General features: G+C 42.0%; 1 protein-coding gene across 1 annotated transcript; it reads right to left on the reverse strand.

The window, feature by feature from the left end:
• Nucleotides 1–68: 68 nt before the first annotated feature.
• Nucleotides 69–20180, reverse strand: ipo9 (importin 9). Its single transcript, XM_028576527.1, has 24 exons — nt 19851–20180; nt 17570–17631; nt 17261–17347; nt 16891–17092; nt 16364–16452; nt 16018–16104; nt 15571–15690; nt 15255–15355; nt 14856–14914; nt 14582–14733; nt 14368–14466; nt 13665–13771; nt 12864–13003; nt 12457–12619; nt 10653–10879; nt 10162–10310; nt 9912–10040; nt 9463–9738; nt 7424–7590; nt 4131–4264; nt 3873–3992; nt 3163–3270; nt 2953–3029; nt 69–940 (listed from the first exon to the last, which is right to left on the reverse strand). The coding sequence occupies exons 1-24, from the start codon at nt 20008–20010 to the stop codon at nt 830–832; spliced, it is 3126 nt and encodes a 1041-aa protein (XP_028432328.1). The 5' UTR covers nt 20011–20180; the 3' UTR covers nt 69–829.
• Between the last annotated feature and the right edge of the window lie 86 nt (nt 20181–20266).

Genomic DNA, 20266 nt, shown 5'->3' on the forward strand with positions numbered 1-20266 from the left:
TAATTAAAAATGGGATTAAAAGAACCTGCATTTATTATTATTTACAGCTTAGGGAGACAAGAGAGGAATCTGGAAATGTCCTTTCGGGACTTTTTATTTAGAAATTTCTCCATCCCAAATTTCAATGGATGTACAAGGAAATGAACAGGCGGTGAATCACCATGGCAACCGTGTGAATTTCCAAAATACCCAACAAAGCCCTAGACATGACAGCTGGTCGAAGAGCTTTTCATTTCCGGTCGGAAACAGTCAATGTTTTTCTGGAATAAAAGGCTGTCGAAGTTTCTCTCCCTTCCCCAAAGATCCCGATGTTGGTTTTTGTTTGACTTTCCTTCAATCAATGTAAAGTCTCTTGGAAGGGTTTTCTATGTTGCATTTTTACTCCGTTTATACAGAAACAAAAAAATAACAGGCTAAGTTACAAATAGGACATGGCAAAATAGTCCGTTCATATTTAATGTTTTGCCTGTCCCACTGTAAAGCCTCAACCTTTTTTTTTCCAATTCCTTTCGTCCAGTCTGAAATTACTCTAAAATGGCGAGTCCTCTGACCTTCTTCAGGAACAGACCTGGGCAATCTCTCACCTCTTCATCCTCATCGCTTTAACATCTGCAAAGTCGTTCATCCCATCACGAGTACGTAGAAACAGGGGCGTTGTGGGCAAGTGCATGTCCATCTCTTTTAACCCGGCTCCTTCCTCCGCCAGGGCCATCATCCCATTTCTCCTTTTTCTTTGCTATGTCATTAATTCATCATGAGCACATAAGTGATGGGGCATTAGGAGAGAGCTTAGATGGAAGAAGATGTGTTGGAGCGGCAGACGGCAGGGCTAGAGGCCTATAGACTGCAGGGTTTGTCTCTCGGCGGTGTTGAGGTGGCCCGAGAACATGCTGTAACACGGCTGCTGGGCGAACTGTGTCAGGAAGTCTGTCAGGTAAGCCTGGGAAAGGACAGGTGATACAGTGCAGGTCAATTATAATGGCAGAAGTGTTATGGCAAACGTGAACCACTGTCTTACATCAATATTTTTTAACGTAAAAAATACACACACGCGATAATATTCATGTAAGACAGTGGTTCACGTTTATGTTGTGTTTAAACCCCCTACTGCTAGATGGCTATGCTGAGACACCACTAGTGTCCTTGCCTAACAGTACCTGACTTTTTGCTGGAAGCTAACAATGTAGCTATGGCTGAACTTTGGCATATAAAAATTTGCTCACTAAGAACCTGTAAACCACAATCCCAAACTGGCAGTTAGATTTTCTGTGTACTGAATTGTTTACCTAAAGTAAACTTCTTTGACTTTTATGAACATCATGTCTTTTTTTAAATATTAGTTTTTCTCAAGTATACTTTAAAAAAAATCCCAATATATCTCCTTACGCACAGTATCGAAATATATTGCAATATATTGAATCGTGATCTATGTATCGTGATACGTATCGTATCGCCAGATTAAACCAAGAGACAATATATACTTGTAGATTTATCTACCATCAGAGATTTTGCCATGAGGTTTACACCGTCTCGGCTAGCACTTTAATATCTCTCTGTGTATTAGGCAATGCTGCGAGTAAAGTGAGCAGGACTCCTAATGGCAATACTGGAAGTAGTGAAGTTCCTGGATTTGTCAGTTATAAGCAGGAACAGACATTTTCATGTAGTTACTTCCATCCATATCCATAAACAGTTTCTGAATTGATTTTCCAGAAAATTGACTATATCACAATATATTTTGACATCACAACACAAAATTAAAAATATTGTAAGATGATTTTCACCATAACACCCACCCCTAATAGCACAAATCTTCCGCAAAGTGCTTAAAGGGGTGATAGAATGATTATATAGGGTATTTTACACTGTTCCTTCAAGTCTCCTAATAGGGTATGTAACATTGGTTGGGCTGAAAATTGCCCGAATGCCATTTTATTATGCCCTTAACTACCCTGTGAATATGGCTCTATTTGGAACAAGAGCTTTTCTTCCAAATATGGTATGCTCATGAATATTCAGAATGAGCTACATGCTGATTGGTTTGAGCAAACTACATAGAAACACATAGGAGACTCGACAGCAGGTCTCATGTTTCAGACACTGCAAAGTTATACATTGTTTATCGGGCTATTTCGTTATTAAATTCACTTCTGAGACTTTTTTTAGTGAGAAATCAACTATATAAAGCTCAAATATGGGCCTTTTTACGAAAATTGATGGCTAATTGCAAATTTGGTAAGACTGTGTCGGAGTTCAGCGCCGGTGCTGCCTGGGTTGTTGCCTCGCCGCCCGGCCTGCCTTCCTTCACAGACCCCGGCCTGCTATGAGGTACCTGGAGCTCAGTCACGACTGGCAGCCCACAGCACTCCATACCCGCGCAAAGTCACCGTTTTTTGCGCTAATGTACAACCAAACGCCGCTGCCCTGACAGAGCTCATATTTTGAAACTGCCGCTGAAAACGGGCGAATCTCAACAAAGCTAGTTGCTTACGTAAGCATCTCAAAACTTGTACCTTTGTCACGCCCATGGGTGTATCAAGAGAACGGTCACGCCCCAAACATTTACATACACAACTGACCTGAGATCAGGTAGTCTTCTGAATCTAGGTCGCGCAGATTCCATTACAAAATTCACTTCTGAAACTTTTTTTATGCGAGAAATCAACTATGGAAAGCTTAAATATGGGCTGCTTTACGAAAATTGATGGCCAATTGCAAATTTGGTAAGACTGCGCCGGTGTTGCCTGGATTGTTGCCTTATATGTATGTCCTATTTAACCACCGAACTGTCGTCATTCAACTATGACAGGGTAAAATCCGTTTTGCATTCTATCACCCCTTTAAACTGCATTCCTCCAGCTGAAGGACTGTCCTGACCTATTATTCCCTGCTGCTACCTGACAAATGGAAGTACTTGAAATATGTGGAACTAAAAGTTTAGAGTTAGTATACCTGCAAATCAATCTGATATATGGGGTCTTTCAAAGCATCTGGATCATCCTCCTCATCGTCCTCGTAATAATCATCATCTGTAAGACAGGAACACACCAGGATACGGAAACTTAGTGCCCGGAAACAAAGTTCTACGGTAAAACTATGAGAAAGAAGTGGAACTGAAGAAAAAATATAGGAATAGCTGAAGCACTGGGGCGATACTAGTACCGTATTTGTTGGAGGCGATAAGATCAGAAAGCAGCTGTCCCGCAAGGCCTTCATCCTCCTCCTCTTCATCCTCCCCCTCATCCTCCCCCTCCCACATACCGCTGGAATCTGAGACAAACAACAGCTGGTGATTGAAAATGTCTGCTGTCCTATTCTATAGTTTACAGGCAACTAATACAATAACTCTGCAATCTTTCAGCAAGTCCAGGGCTTCACCTGCCATACATGACAAAAAAATAAAAAAATCACTGTCGCAACTATTTTGTAGTAAAAGTTGACCTGAGAGGGAACATTACATTGATTGATTGATTCCCCCAAAAAACTTTGCTCATAAATGATCAGCATGGGTTAAATCCAGTAGGTCGCCAAAGTTCAGCACCTGCACTTCTGATGTGGATCTATTAAATGACCCTAAAATGGTTCTGAAAAGTTTATTGTGCTACAAGTTTATTGAAACCAACACAAACCAGTTGATGCGGTTGACCATGAGAACTCGGAGCCCTTGGCGACGAATAAAAAAATAAATAAAAAAAGGCTTCCAGATCAGAAGTTTACATTTAGGTTGACTTATTGATCACATCACTTTCCGCCAATAATTTACTACAAGAACACAGAGGTCCATCTGCAGAAAGGTTCAAGCCTCTCAATGGTGTTCATGTGCCTCAAAAAGCCACAGGTTGAATCAAAGCATTAGTATTATTTGTATTCACCTTGACTCCAGTCTCCTGCATTCCCCCTGCTGGCGTTTGCCTCCACTACAGTTGACAGCTCATTTATTATCAATTTAAAGATCTTCACTAGCAAAGGAATGTTGGTCCACCGCTCTGGGTCTGTGGAGGAGAAATACAAAAAAGGGAAGAGCACGAAGACACAGAGCTCAATGTTAACAGCACGCACGTTACATCTCCTAATATCGCTGTGTGGACATGAATGTGATGTACAGATTCAACTATCTGCGGGTCATTTACTCTTTGCTGATTTGGAGCGTGTGCGGATGCCGTCTTCAGGGCTGTGTATCTCTTCTCCCTTCACCACGATGTCCTGAAGACGTTTGTCGTCCGTGTTGAGACCGTGCTGCAGCAGCTTACAGAGAGCCACCGTGCTGCAGGGGAAAAAAACAAAGACAACAAAAGTTTAAAATATGTGGCAAACGTGGAGAAAAGAAAAATAGTTTAAGCTGGGGAGGCAGTTTATTGGTTAAACATTCCATAATAATCTTTCAGCATATTGCTATTCAAGTGGTCTAAGAAAACTAAACTTCTGCACCTCCTCCTTGGCTCCGTTTTCAGGCTTTAGAAAATCTAGAGAGAGCGTTCCTATTGGCTGTTCTACCAATGCAGATGCGTGTGCGTGTTCCTTCAGTGAAAGTTCAGCCTACTGTAGCCAAAGGCTCAGGGCTGCAGCTAACTTAAGGTTAAAATATTAGATAGCGACTTAAGTGTCATCCATCTATAAACAGTGCAGTACTGTAGTACATAGAGGAACGAAATTGTGTGAAAACGTAGCTAAATTTATTGTCCAGGCAGCGGACATTTGCCGTGAAAACAGCGAGAGCTGGTTTGCTAGGGTTAGCCTTTAGCCTAGCACGAACATTTGCTTGTTTGCCATGTTTAAATTTCCTGTGACACATCTCCCAGCGTCTCCTTGTTCGGATGGCAGCATTAGTCTGCTATTAGTACCAGAGGCTGAAGCCGCAGCACTCGAGCTGGGATGATACGTTACTGTATGAAGCCGGTGCATATGCCTTGCTGATTTGATGGACAGAGTGGGAAGAGCGAGAAAGCTGCAGGGAGAGGTCTCACTCTACTTCAAATTCTGTCATTTTTTGCATTCTGCCTCCTGCTGCTTTAAAAGAAAAATTAAAGCTGCGAGCAGCGATGGACGGGCCCTCGTGCCTTGGCGCGCGTCGGGGTTACCGGCGGACGCCGCTCCTTGCGACCGTGCATTCGCGCAGCACTCAGACACCGCAAATCGTAAGTAATGAAAAGGGAACTACCCACCGAGTTCAACGACACCTCACACAAGACTCTACGTCATACGGTTCATTAGCTGTGAAAAGGGGCGTGGCTAAATCATAGGGGGCAGGCCAAACCATCACCAATGAATAAGGCAGTCTCTGCTGAGTTCAATGATACCTCACACAAGACTACCTTAAACGGTTCAAATGTTATAAAAGGGGGTGTGGCCTGAGTAAGTGGGCATGGTCATATTATAGGGGGCGGCTCAGTATCACATGTAGACCACACATTCTGAGTTTCATGTAAATCAGATGATGTTTGTCATATAAGGTGCATTTCATGTTGCCAGCAGGGGGCGCTATGACTAAAATTCAATTTTGGCCTGTAGGTGTCCTCAGGCCTGGACCCTTGTCAATCGTGAGAAATTTCGGGCAGATACGACAACGTACACTCAAGTTACAACAACTTCTTTGTTCATCGCTAAACACTCAAAATGGCCGCCACGCCACACCCACACCGTCTGACAAAAAGTTTTTCTTTTAATAACTTTTCATCTTTAAGGTGTTGGGATGGTACAGACCAAGTTTGAAGTCCATCGGATGAAATCTCTAGGAGGAGTTCGTTAAAGTATAGCACCTTGACTTTTAGGCCTACTTCCTGTTTCCACTAGGGGGCGCTATGACTTCAAGTAAATAATCGGCCTTTATTTGTCCTCAGGGTTGGACTCTTATGAATCCTGAAAAGTTTCGAGCCAGTTGGACAACGTACACTCGAGTTACATCCACTTCCTGTTTTGGTGGCGAAACGCACAAAATGGCCGCCCCGCCACGGCCACGCCCTATGATGAAAAGTTTATCTTTTAACAACTTTTCATCTTTAACATCTTAAGATGGTACAGACCGAGTTTGAAGTTGATCGGATGAAATCTCTAGGAGGAATTCGTTAAAGTACGACATGTGGAAATGGCCAAAATCGCACACTTATTTCAAACTTTCAATTAAACATGGCGGACTTCCTGTTGGGTTTAGGGTATGGCTCTAATGAAGTTTTTTGTACATCTTGACATGTTACATATGTGTACCAAGTTTCATGAGTCATCGTCATGAGAAATTTTTGTAACTTTCTAGGGGGCGCTAGCGAGCCATTTTTGTGTGCCTATTCCCGAAACCCTTAAAATACGTAAATTTTCACCAGACTTGATGCAACCGCCAAATTTGGTGAGTCAGTTTCAATCGGGCCCTAATAAATAAAAGAGCCTTTTTATGACATAGTCCAATCTGAGTCATTTCAGTTCTGGCCAAACGCGAGAGCAGAGCTGTACTGGAAGCAGAAACCGCCAATTATTGCCTGTCTAAGATTAAACCTAACAAAAAAACTGTTAAAAAAAACAAAACAAACCAGGCCTAGCCAGTATCATCCAATAGCAGAGCCACAGTGCCAGCAGTTTCAGTTTAATGGCTGAGTTATGCTTATGAGAAGTAGTTTGTCGGGGAAAACTAGCAGTGACAGTTGTTTAAATTTGGGGATAACCTCACACATTTGCAAACCGTCTCGCTTGGAACGCATTGATAGAGTTACACTCATCTGTACACATCCAAAGTGATAGAAAAAAATGGTGTTAAGAATGAGAAAAAGAGAACCAGAGAGAGAAGTTCAAACCCTGCTAACACACAGCTGACCAATCACAGCGTCAAGTAGGTGTGATTAAGTGATTGTCAGTTTTGGAAAGATGATGGACTGATGGCATTAGCAAGCAGTTTATAAACAACCTTTGGCTGGAGGTTCAATTTATTTATGGATTTGCATTTTAAAATGTTGTAAAAACTAGAGATGTTCCGATACCATTATCGGTATCGGCTCCGATACTGCCTAAAACGCTGGTATCGGGAAGTACTGGAGTTTATGCACCGATCCGATACCACGTAATAAAGCCCTAAAGAAAATCTACATTAAAGTAGTTTATTTATGTTCTTTTTCCGTTATAACTGACTGTCAAACTGGAGAATAAAAAATTCTGTGGCATTTATAGTTTGTGTTTGTTCATGTTTCACAAAGAGTTTAACCTGAGCCAGACCGACAACAAAGATAGAAATCATATCACATCCATACAGGGATAGTAGTATACAGCGGTTAAAACATAATGAAATACATGAAACTCTGGTATCGGATCGGTACTCGGTATCGGCCGATACGCAAGTTCAGGTATCGGAATCGGTATCGGGAAGCAAAAAAGTGGTATCGGGCCATCTCTAGTAAAAACAATTACTTGTAAATATAAATGATGAATGGAAATGTTGTCTGACCTGACTTTACCCTCATACTGTCCGTAGAAGAGGTGCTGCCTGCTCATCCACTCGGTCATGACGAACTCCAGGGCAGGTTTCCCCGTCGGGCCGGGCAGACTGCACAGGAACTCCAACAGAGGCTCCAGCTGGGAGTGAACCAGGTGACCAAACACCATGATCAAAGACTACAGGAGAGAACAATGACCAGCTTATCAAACACATCATCAACAGGTTTCGATGGTTCAGCCTGTTGGTGAAGTAACAGCACCACATCTAGGCATGGGCTGGTATGATAACCTTCAGCAAAAATATCATGGTTTCACGGTTGCAATTACAGCTTTAAAATGTTTTTTTTTGTTTTTTTTTTTTTTTTTAAATGTCTGGGTAAAACGACTTCTTTTATTTTGTTCTTCCATTGAACACAATGGGCCCAATTTTAACAATCTATGTGCATGGCGTGAAGCGCATGGCTCAGGTGCGTTTAGGGCGTGTCCAAATCCACTTTTGCTAGTTTGACAGTGGAAAAAAAAAAAAAAAAAGGTCGATGCGCTGGACGCATGGTTCAAAAGGGTTGTACTTAGTGTCTTCATTAATTCAAAAGGTGTGTTTTGGGCGTAACATAAAACAAACCAATCAGAGTATCATCTCCCATTCCCTTTAAAAGCCAGGCGCATTTGTACCTTGGCGCATTGCTATTATGATGAAGGATTTGCACCGCAACATTTATATACCGTATTTTCCGGACTATAAGTCGCACTTTTTTTCCTACTTTGGCTGGTCCTGCGACTTATAGTCAGGTGCGACTTATATATCAAAATATATATAATTTAACATGTTTTTACATGTTAATTCATACTGAAAACATTACCTACAGCCGCGAGAGGGCGCTCTAGGCTTGTGGCAACTAGAACGCTCCTCCTAAAGACAACTGAGAAAGAAAAGAGATAACAAACTGCAGGTAGTAAAATATGCAGCCCCGAAAACGGTAATCGAGCAGCAGAATGAGTTTGAAATGAGGGAGAAACTTATGAGGGAGACTGGCGAAAAGGTGACTCTTACTGCAATGAAGAAAACAAAGAAAGCTAATTGGCTAATCGTGGGCTGAAAGCAAGACGGCCAGAGCTGGAGGAACGAGTCGGGAGGGGCTCGTTCACGGTGCAGTTACGTCTCCACGCCTTTTAATCCATCCATGCTCCACGCCCTGCTAGCTAGTTGTTCTGTGTGCTATTGTATAGTTCAAACCAGTTAATGTGTTACGTTAACATACCGGACACCTACCGTATTCAGCGTATTGTTCTGTGTGCTATTGTGTAGTTGAATAACTCTTGTATTTATAATCTAAATAAATGCGACTTATACTCCGGAGCGACTTATAGTCCGAAAAATACGGTATATATTATACATTTGTAATCTTTTGCATGTTTGTGTGCTGCTGCGCTCCCTTGTGTGTGTGTGTGTGTGTGTGTGTGTGTGTGTGTGTGTGTGTGTGTGTGTGTGTGTGTATGTGTATGTGTGTGTGTGTGTGTGTGTGTGTGTGTGTAACAAGCATAGTGTGTGTGCGCTGAGCCTAGGCGCATTTTACTAATTAGCTGTTAAAATAACAATGAAATGCTGCGCTATTGACTTTAGACCAGGTTTTTGTTGGTCAATGGCACGATCACTTCCCGCTGCCTCAAGATGGCAATACGCCAAGAATTCACCTGAACACACCTCCCTGAAAGACCAGCACACCCATGGGTGCACAGATGGGCGCAGGTGCATTTGCTATTTAAATAACGTGGGCGCTGGACGGGAAATTGAAAACTGCGACGGTCTTTACGCTGCACCGGGTACAAGATAGGGCCCCATGTGTTTGTTTTTTTAAAACACACTGCACACTGGCAGGGAGAAGGATTTCTAAACGGCAGTTTCTCTACTTGACTACTCATAAAAAAACAGCTCATAACTTAAGAACGGTATGACGAAAAATGTTAGTGTTTTTGAAACCTTAACTTTTTCAAACCACGGTATACCTTGAAATCAGCCCATGCCTACACACATCAACATTGTGCCCCTACCTGCATGACACTCAGAGTCTCCGCTTGCTGCATCTTGCTCAGAATCGCTCGGAGGATCTGGTCCAGCTGTTCCCCGAGCTGGGTTCCTGCCCGAGAGATCAGAGTGGACACCAACCTGCCGACGAAGGCGGCTGTGAACTCGGAGGTCCGGGGGTCCAGTAGCTGGTTGACCACCTGCATGACGTACCAGAGGCCGCTGTGCCCCTGCTCATCCCTCCACTGAGCGATCTGCTCGAGGGCGACGGAGACATACGCCCGCAGACACTCACCTCCATTCTGGAGATGGGAGGAAAATGGTGAAAGAGCAGAGGTTAAAAAGGAGAATGAAATTTAAAACCTATACCACGACATCAAACAAAAAAAAAAGTCAGATGTCAGAGTCCTGAAACATTGTCTGAAATGTTTTTTCTCCTGGTGCATTCATGTGCTTGTGTCTTTGTTGGGTTCACCTGCATTATGGTGTTGTCATCGGTGCGCAAGGTGCACTGTGCCACCACAGGGAATGCCTGGCACACCAGCATCTCTGAGAGAGGAGGTTTGGAGTTTCGGACAACTGTGGTCAGGATGTCAATAGACGTCTGTGGTGCAGACAGAGGGGGAGCAAAAGTGTCAAAAAGGTGCCATATCTAGACAAAGTGAAGTTTCAGATGATAGAACATGATATCAGATGACAATATCAAGGAGCCAGTATCTACTTACAGCGCAGAGTCCAGTGGGGATCTTGTCGGAGGGAGCCTGCATGATGCTGACCAGCGTGGGAATGAGACGCATCTGCATGGGGCCCTGGCAGCCTTCGATCTGTGCCAGTTCCTTGAAGATGTCCTGAGCCAGGGACGCCACCACAGGGTCTGAGGAGAAAAGACAGGATAGGGCAAAAAGAACAGAGAAGAGACAAATCACAACCATGCGTCTCTCTCTTTCTACGTCTTCTCTGGAAAATCCCCAAAAAAAAGTGCTACATTTTGCTAACAGAAAGGGATTCCAGATAATCCATGTCAAAATATTAGAGACAAGCTGGGAAATTTTAAGTCCCATGTCAATTCACGTGTCCTCGATATAACTTTGAAACGACAAAAGGACACATTTAGAGAGAGAGAGAGAAAAAAAAAAAAAAATGTTGAAATTTAGAGTACTGTGTGAAAGTATTAGAAGTCTGATAGAGGAAGTGGTTAGAGGAGCTATAGCAATACCATTGTTATATTTAAGGAAAATAGCAATGGTGAGGGGGCAGATCTTGTTCTCCGCGCTGGTGGTGAAGGCCGGGTCGACAGTGCAGACGATGCACAGAGTCTCCATGACAAGGGTGAGCACCTCGGAGCTGAACTGGGCGGCAAGTTGGACCAGTCCCTCGAGGATGCTGGGAAGGAAGGGCTGAAGGACGTGTGTGCTCTCCGACAGCTTCAGCTGATCACAATACCTGGAGAATGACATGAATTGTAGGCATTGATGAACAGACAGCATCCACCCAACATCTTGTTGATCAGTTAGTAACTAGGGCTGCACGATAGGAGGATAATACGCGATAACGTTGTTGAATATCGTGATAACAATATTCCTTGCGATAGCTAAACAGATATTAAAATGTACTCCGTTCTGCTGCTTTCAGTATTCTGCTAAAATACAACAAATTGCTTGTTGAATTTAAAACAAAAAAGGAAATAATTTCCAACATTCTTTTATTGAACAAATTGAACATTGAATTGAATATAAAAAAAGGCAGCACTAAAAAAGTGACAGTTTTCTACTGAGGTTCTCTTTTAACTAACACAAAAAAAATCTTTGAGTGTCTTTCAGGATATGTCGCAGACTTTCGCGAGGTGCATATTGCGCCAGTTGTTGATATCGCAATGATGATGATAAAAGAAGCGATATATTGTACAGCTCTATTAGTAACCCTTTCAACTCCTAAAATGCAGTGTTCTCCACAATGTAGCATGTTTTCTGGTTACATAATAAATAAATAAATAAATAAATAAATTGTCTATATGACATAACCAAATGGTAAAGCCTATTTTAGTTTACTCCTGTCCGTCTGAATTCAATACTTGACACATACTTTGCACTACAGTATTAGGAACTGTAGTGCAAAATGAACATACCATGCATCAGAATGTAAAGTGTTGTCCAAATGACGTAAATATTGCCATCAACGCAGTTTGGCTGCCATTTTTTTTCGACATTGCGACAGAAACGATATAGAAACATTACAACAATAGACCTTTTTATATATCGTTCTGAAGATATATATCATCATATTGCCCAGCCCTAATGGTAAATATAGCTACAGCCAGCAGCTTATTTAGCATAAAGTCGTGAAAAAACAAGCTGACTCAGTCCAAAAGGTCAGAAAATCCCTCTACCAGAATCTCTAAAGCTCAGTAATTAACATGTTACACCTTGTTTAACACGTGCAAAATCAAAGTGTAAAAGTTGCTGTTTCTCTGGACTTTTTCTTAGCAACTTCTTGTTACCTGGCAACCTCATGTTGACAACAAGACTCCAGAAAGTCAATGCGTCCGGCTAAGACATACAAACAAGATAAAATGTTAACTAGTGACCTTTAGTGGCGCTGGCAGATTTTGTTACCTTTGGACAGAGCCAGGCTAGCTTTTTCCATCTGTTTTCCAGTCTTTATGCTAAGCTAACTGGCTGTAGCTTCATATTTATCGTACAGCCGTGAATGCAATCATGATCAGTCTGTCCAATTTCAAAATGTTTTCCAAGATGCTTAATAGTTGGTTCAGAATGTGTTCAGCCTTATATTGTCAGCTAAGTCTGCCAGAAAGCTTATGAAGGAATATCGGTTTGTTTTTGTTTTTTTAATACTTTCAGCATGAACCCTGAAAAGATCCAGGTGTCTTGAGGCTGTCACAGACTAACTGCTACTGTGGTTTCTGGCTTTCAGATAGTTTTTCATGCTCGCTGTGTTAAATCACAAAAACACAAGAACTGTGTGTTTGGGTGTCAGCACAGTTAAAAACACTGCTTGCTCACCCCCAGATGGCCCTGACTGCGGAGATGCGAACGGAGGGTGGCTGGCTGTCGTGCAGGCCGCTGACGGTGGCCTGGAGAAACTGCTGGATGAGTTCAGGAGACATGGCTGCTGTGAAGCGACTGGCCGCCCACAGAGCCCGGCCAAGGAGGAACGGAGACGCTGCTGCTCAAGGGAAAACAAAAAACAAGAGACGGCAATGAAGAACAACCAGAGAGAAGACAAGTCAGAGAGAGAAACAACTATTTAATATTGTGTAATTTTCATTCAATAATTAAATCTCTCTCTTTTTTGTGTTCCTTCATTTTGAGGAATTGAGGCAATTGCAGAGGATGGAAAACAATCACCATACGCTTCAGAAAGTCGTGCCGTGTGGTTGATCACTTCTGAGGGTCAGACTAGGACTCACCTGCCAAGTTGAGGTCAGCGAGGATAACACTAGCCAGGAAACCATGCATGTCAAACTGGATACGACCGTTCTTCACGTTCTCTGTGATGATGGTTTTGACAGAACCAAGGGCCAACATGCAGGCTTCATGGATCTTCCACCTGTATATATTAAAAAAAATGTTATATATATATATATATATATATATATATATATATATATATATATATATATATATATATATATATATATATATATATATATATATATACACACACACACTACAGTAGGAACGGGGGCTCAAATTCAACAAAGTCTTAAAGCTTTACAGCGTAGTTTCTGTCGCCCCCATGAGGAATTCTAAGTAATAACAACAACAACACTGTTGGAGCAACCACGTGATGCAAGCCTTCTGTGATCGCAGCCCCACCCCTCCTCCACACAGTCGCTAACACGGAGGATTAAAAAAAACATGATGGACTTTTCAGAAGAGGTAATTATCTTGTAGTTTGTATGTCCTCTTTGTCTCCAAAGCTGAGCGCTGCTGTTGTCCTTTCTCGGCGGTGACCTAAAACACATCATTCCAGCTTCTACGTGGAAAGTCGCCGGACTACAATATTTTCTAAACCAGCCAGAAATACAGAGAGAGTTGTGTGGAGCTGATAGTCTTAATTAGCTTTGTATCAACTCATTTGGCATTGGCTTGAATGTAACCGACGTTCGTCAATATAAAATAGTTGCGCACTATAGCTTTATAGACCAGACACTGAGATGTAGTCAGATAGGGAGCCAGAGAAGTGTTAGTGTAGAGTCTCTCCTCACCAGTGCTCGTTGCCACCGTTTTTGGCCTGCTCTGCCTCCTGGAGATGTCTTGTCGCTGCCGCTGCCAGCGCTGCTGCACTCTCATTCTGAAACTCTGCAGCAACAGCCTGCAAGCAAAAGTCAAAGGTTACCATCATTATACACACTCTCAGGGTGGACCCGAGTCCAGCAAAGTGAGCCGATGAGCCAAAGAGCTGCTATGAAACCACTGCTAACCTGTCCAATGCTCTATATTTATGACCCCTGTTTTTACATACATGACCACAGTGTTCCTATGTTTCAACACCACATAAATCACTGTGCACAATAACGTAAACAACCATTTGCAGTTGTTTTCAAGGACTAGGTCAACATGGTGCAACAGATGCCTTGTGTGTTTGCTGAGGCTGTATTTGTATAAGGAAAAAGGAGAGCAAGAAGGCATATTTCTCCAGGACTATGTGTAGAAACAGTAAGCATTTTTAGACCAGACTGTAAATAAATAGTGATAGATAGATAGATAGATAGAGACCAAACGCACCCTCAGATACTTTTTATTCTAAAAGATAGGTTAAGGAAACTCACTCAGCTATACATTTATACAAAAATTAAGAAAGCACAAGATGTACCAAAGCGGTTAGTTTAATTTGGGCTTTAAAATGTTGCATTTTGTCCATCACATTCTTCACACAGATTTGTTCTGAATTGTAGGTTTTCATCTCACCAGCAGCAGGTCCTGAGCAGAGATCCTGACAGAGTAAGAGAAGGTGTCATCATCCTCATCCTCTACAAACTGCTGGGGGTTTGCCGTCCACACTTTAATCTAAAGAAACAAGAGGGCAAACACCAGAGAATCGCCATGAACATTAAATATTTACACCAATACTTCCATCTATGCAAACAGCCATTTCCCCTCATGTGTTAATGTCATTCCTCACCTGGTCCTCAGTGATCTGCATGTACAGGATGACGTAATAGATGAGTTCGGGCAGGGCTTTCTTCACTGTGCTCTTGAACTTGTTGTTCTCCAGCAGCGTGTGGACAAACTCAAAGATGCTGAAAACCAGATTCTCAAAACCCAAAACCTCACCTGCAAAAATGAGCCAATCATATCAGAAGATTAAAAAAGGTGCTTAAAAAAGTGATAAATTCATAATATGAAAATGCTGCAAACTTTCAAAGACATGTTAGCAGTGAAAGCATTCTGCTCACCATCCGAGTCTACAGGGTCATCCACTTCCTCCGTGTAGTTGACTTCTGTTCTCACGTAAGTGAACATGTGGTTAAGGAATCCACTTGCTCTTATTGCATTAAAGGTGATGTTTGAAATTCAGAATCAAAATGAAAGTCTATGCAAGAGAATGAGCAGCTAATGAGGTGGATTTGTGGTTTAGAAGGATGTTCTGCAATCAAAAGGCCACAAACTCCAATCCCACAAATGCCAAAAAAGGAACTGAAACCTGTAGTTATCAAATCATATTTTTTTTTCCAACCCAAATGGAAGCGGTTTTCATTCACTGGTCTAAATGATTATTTTAAAACACAGCCAGCAGTTGTTATCCCAGCAATAAATGATTAGCTAATACGCAGTTTTGGTATTGTAAAGGATATAAAGCTGCACTTTCAGTCAGTGTATTCCAAACAATGGGTAATATCTGCTGCATAGAGGACACCATGGGCTTGGGGAAGTTCTTCACCAACGCTGTTACTGCCTGTGAAAGAAGGAAAGAAAGACAGATTTAAAACCTCACTTTTTAAAATAATTACAAACCACTTCTTGTTTCTTGGGTAAATAAATACAATGCGACAAACACTGTAATTTGTGACTCCAACTGCAAATTGGATTACTAATTAAACAAAAAATATATATTTTAGGCTCACGCTTAGCAACTAACTTAATGAGTCTTTGGTTTGTAGACTCACTCACCTTGAGGACTTCCATCTTAAGACCGCTATCAGATGAGGGTCCGTCAGGCATCTGCAGAGCCAGCACAAACGCTTCTGTGAACTGCTGCACCACAGGGAAGATCAACGCTTTGGCTGCACCCTAGAAACAACACACAACACACACAGTACAGTGACATTAAAGACACGGTATTGACAAGCTACTCATGTATGTCACTTCCTTTCTGTAGAAAATACAAAATATAAATGTGACACAACATTACGACAATTTCACAACACTGTTTTAAATAAATCTCCAAACAGTCTCTCTTTTAAAGTAAATTATCAACTGTAACTCAATACGTTCAAAGTTTTTCCATGGCAAAAGACTTTTACTGAAGTCTTTCTATAATTAATTCAAACTACATTTATTATGGAATTATGCATATAATATCTAGGTTAAAAATCATAACATGTCTTGTTGTCTCACCTTCTCAAGCTCTTCAATAGCACAGATGAGGTTGGCACAGGTGGTGAATATCTCCACTGCTCTAGATCGGGTACGAATACTGTACACCTGTGCCAGTCAAGGAACATTAAAAGGAAGCTGAAACTTATCTGACAAACACACTGCAGAACAATTAAAGATATTATCAGTAACACAAAATAGGACCGTTCCCACTAGTGGTTGACAAAATGCGTGCATCCAAAAAAAAGCAAATAATTCCTGAAGAAAATTCAACTGTTTTACTGTGTTTTTTCAGTAAAACACTGTATTATGCCAACATATATAGTAACCCTCTTGTTGACCAGTAGTGATAGAGTTGTAGCAATACCTCGGCCATGGTGAAGATCTTGTACATTTCAGGTAAGATGACCGGAGCCACCAGCGGCATCTGTGTATCAGTCACCTCCCGAGTAAACTCTGGACATAACAGACAACAGGTTGTTACATTAACAAAAAGACATTTAAAAACACATGTTCCTAGAGTTATTATTTTTCAGGTGGAGGATTTCTCCCTCAAGTGTTTACTTCTTTTGAAATCAGAAATGAAAGATGCTAAAAGTGAACCGAGACAAGATAGGACAGGTTGGCAAAATCAATTTGATGGCAGACAACATGACAGTGTTTGGATGGATACAACTTAGATATTTCGTAACTTTAAAAAAAAAAAAAAAAAACTCATCTTTTGGCACTGATAATAGTGCTAGAAACATTATTAATGTTAAATATTAACACTGCCTCTGCAGTATTTTTTTTTTCCCCCTGAATACTCTACTATGAGCACTGCATTCTGAAAACAAAAGAAACAAAAAAACATATACAGCTTTAGTGTTTTTATGTGTATATACATAAACATACCTGTTAGGACCCTCATTGCCCCGTGCACAGCATTGACGTCTCCGCTGACAAGCATCTCCATCAGCAGAGTGAACAGCTGTGGCCAGGCCTCGGGCCAGTCCCAGTGAGCGATGGCCGACACGGCGTACGCAACACTGGAGCGGACTTTGCTGATCGCCTCCCGCAGACCGCTTGGCAGCAGCTCCCTGATGGCGGCTTTAGCCTGGAAGGGGATGACAGGGGTTTGACAACATTTGGTTCAAAATGCCCTCTGAGGTCAAATAAAAATGGTGTGCAAGAATACTTTCGAGATGAAAAAAAAAATAAAATAAATAAAAACTTCTCGCAGAAGCCAACAAAAGAAGTGTTTTTAAGATGAAGCGTGGTTTACCTGATCTGTAGTTTCCGGAGGCCTGAATTTCTCTGACTGGGAACACCAGTGAGTTTCCACATACTGCTTCAGGATGACTGATGCTAACTGCAAAGACAAATGAGACAGATATTATTATTATTATTATATTATATATATTTGTTAAGATGCACATAGTGATAAAGGTTGTACATGTATACAAAGATAGGGATAAAATTATAAATAAAAACACACATGCAGATCATAATCAATAACTGGGACCTTTATTTGACATGCATATGTCGGGGCTGGACATCATTTGCTCCCTTGCAAATGTCTTTTTATACTCACCTGACGGATTGCAAGCGCTCCCTGAGGATCAACTGTGAGTTCTGCCAGATGGACACCAAACTCTACAACATGAACATATCGAAAAAGACTAAATTAATTAATAATACATTTAAAAACAGACTCAAGGCTATAATCCCTGCCAAAGATGCCTCGACTCAATACTAATTTGAATACATTTTGTGTGGATACAATGATCTTCTGTAGGGGTAGGTGTTCATTGCTTAAGTTTTTTTCAATCATTTGTTTTCACTTTGACATTTAAACGATATATTCCTGGTCTGTTAGCTGGAATTAAATAGGACATACGTCTAGGTATGTTGTTGTGAGCCTGGTAACTACAATAAATGACAACATTGATATTAACTGGTTCCAAGGCTAACAACATTGCAACAACCCATGAGCTATATAAAAAAGGTAACAGAGCACAATGGTTTGAACCTGGGCTGACAGGCATGCACAGTGTGAGCGATAAATACAGTTCAGGATCAGCATCAACCTCAGCCCTGATCCAGCACGCTCTCACTGGGTTTTACTAAGAGTGACATCAGGCGCCAGAAGACAATGTTAGTGCTGACGATTCTACAGAGCGTCTGCCTTAGAGAGGGGCCAGCGGAAAGGGTCGACCTCGCTGCGACACTGCAGTACAGCCAACAGACAGTGTGCACCATTAGCCTTTCACCAGTGACGCGAGGATCACAGGACAGACAATGTAAAGTCTAGTGCGTATAAGCGACAGCTACTAGGTACTGTATCCATCTGCCCCAATTGAGATCTTTATCAAAATAAAAATACAACAACCAATCACCAGTTCATGTACAAGGTGCTTGTAAATTCTAGTGAAAACTGTATTGAGACCTTTTACAACCATTTTATTGGCAATTACAACTGAAATAACACCAATTGTGTTGCTACTAAATAATAGAATAGGAAAAGGGTTTGTGCAATTGTTTATTTGCCTGCCAGCGGATTCTTAACTGGTTTAATTTCTTAGAGTGTGATAAGAGAAATCACACTATTCTAGGATCCAGATCTTTTCAGGGCTTTCTGACACCTTCGGTCCTAACACTTTTACATTGATTTTAAATAATTATAAACCTGAGACACAAGGTGCCCCCATGCTGGTATAATTTTACATTTAAATTTTCATACATCAATCATTTAAAAGATGGATGAATACAGGTGGAAACATTCATTTTAACTCAATCCACACACAACTTGAACAAGAAAGCTCATTTGGGCAGTTACTGCAGTAATGCACAAATCAGGCACTTTTATGTTTATGTAGGAATTTCTTATATTCAGTAGTATGGACTTGATGTATGTACGCATGGGCTCTGGGACATTAGTCTTCTTTAGCTCTCCCTCTCTTTAATGTGCATCCTAATGGTGATGCAGGGGAGGGGGGGTACGCGGGAGAAACCCCTGGGAGACATTTTCGCGGAAAAAACTGTCATCGTCGGGCATTCGTGGGTTGCCATAGCAATTGTGGACTTAATGAATAAGATGCAGTTTGGGAGTAACATTACTTCTGGGACATCTGGAAGTCGGTTGTTACATGAATGCTGTCGCCCTTAAAAAGATGTATAAACGTTGAATAAATGATAAAATGACAGCAACAGTTCAGGTGGCTAACGGATCTGTTGCTGTCATTCCCCCGTTTCCAGGTGACGTTATCAGATTCCAATGCGCTCGAGACCAGTTACTGTGTATAATTAACGTTATATTACAATATGACAATATTTTAACTAGTTTCCGACACATTATGTTAACGGGCAAGAGAAGGTAACTTCACTGAATGTTTTTACTGGAGCAGAAGAATAAACCAGCGTCCACACTTTTGCTGTGCTGTTGAGGCCGGGGTCCTCACAGTCCCCCATGTGCTTAATGTAACTAACTTACGAGCTAACGTTAACGATTAGCACTTTTGGCACGGTTAGCTGTGACTTGTCCGATCGCGTCAGTCTGAGCACGGAAAGGCAACCACCTAGAAGCTCAGGAAAGGATAGCACGTTTTTTCACGAGCTTTGAGGCTAACTTGGTCATCATAAGTAACTTCTGAAAATATGGCCTCCCGGGGGCCAAGACAGTTCCCGGCTAACGTTTCGACTGTTAGCTACTTCTCATCCTAGCAAAATACAACCAAAGTTAGCACTGGTAAAAGCAGCAAATAGCTGTCCGCATGGTGCTTGAAAAGGCCCACGCCGTTAATCAGTGACAACACCGGATAGCTAGCCCCTGTTAACTCCCTCAAACTAGCGTTCAGAAACTGGCTACCACTCACCCTCTGTCACTTCCAGCACTTTGATCTGCTCCTCCGCGGCGGCGCGCACTTCTTGAACCGGGGACAGGATGGCCGTCAGCGTTTCTATCAGAGCCTCTTTTAGTCCCTGCTGTACCGGGCCAGCGGCCGAACCGGACCGAGCACTACCCGCCGCACTCATGCCTGCTGTGTTTTTACCCGGAGCCCGCTACAGAGTCAGTCCACCACCACAGCCACCCGGGGAGGAGCAGAGAGCCAGAGCCTGAGGTGAAGCGCGCCAATGCATGGAGGCGGGGTTTTGCGGGAGGAAGCACAAACGTTGTCTTCTTCTTCTTTGGAGTTTTATGGCAGCCTGTATCCTGAATGTTGCAATGCTGCCCCCTTCTGGAACTAGTCTTTTACTATGACACCAACTTCTAGTGAGTTTTATTAAAGGT

The sequence above is a fragment of the Perca flavescens genome, chromosome 4, assembly GCF_004354835.1.
Source record: "Perca flavescens isolate YP-PL-M2 chromosome 4, PFLA_1.0, whole genome shotgun sequence".
In the NCBI taxonomy this organism is placed as follows: domain Eukaryota; kingdom Metazoa; phylum Chordata; class Actinopteri; order Perciformes; family Percidae; genus Perca; species Perca flavescens.

Excerpts from the sequence above, each read along its gene's own strand:
- ipo9 (XM_028576527.1), bottom strand. The coding sequence starts at position 20,010 with ATGAGTGCGGCGGGTAGTGCTCGGTCCGGTTCGGCCGCTGGCCCGGTA. Across the intron at positions 15,691-16,017 it reads CTATTGAAGAGCTTGAGAAG|GGTGCAGCCAAAGCGTTGAT; the intron begins GTGAGACAACAA and ends TGTTGTTTCTAG. Across the intron at positions 7,591-9,462 it reads AGACTCTGAGTGTCATGCAG|TCTTTGATCATGGTGTTTGG; the intron begins GTAGGGGCACAA and ends TCTCTCCTGTAG.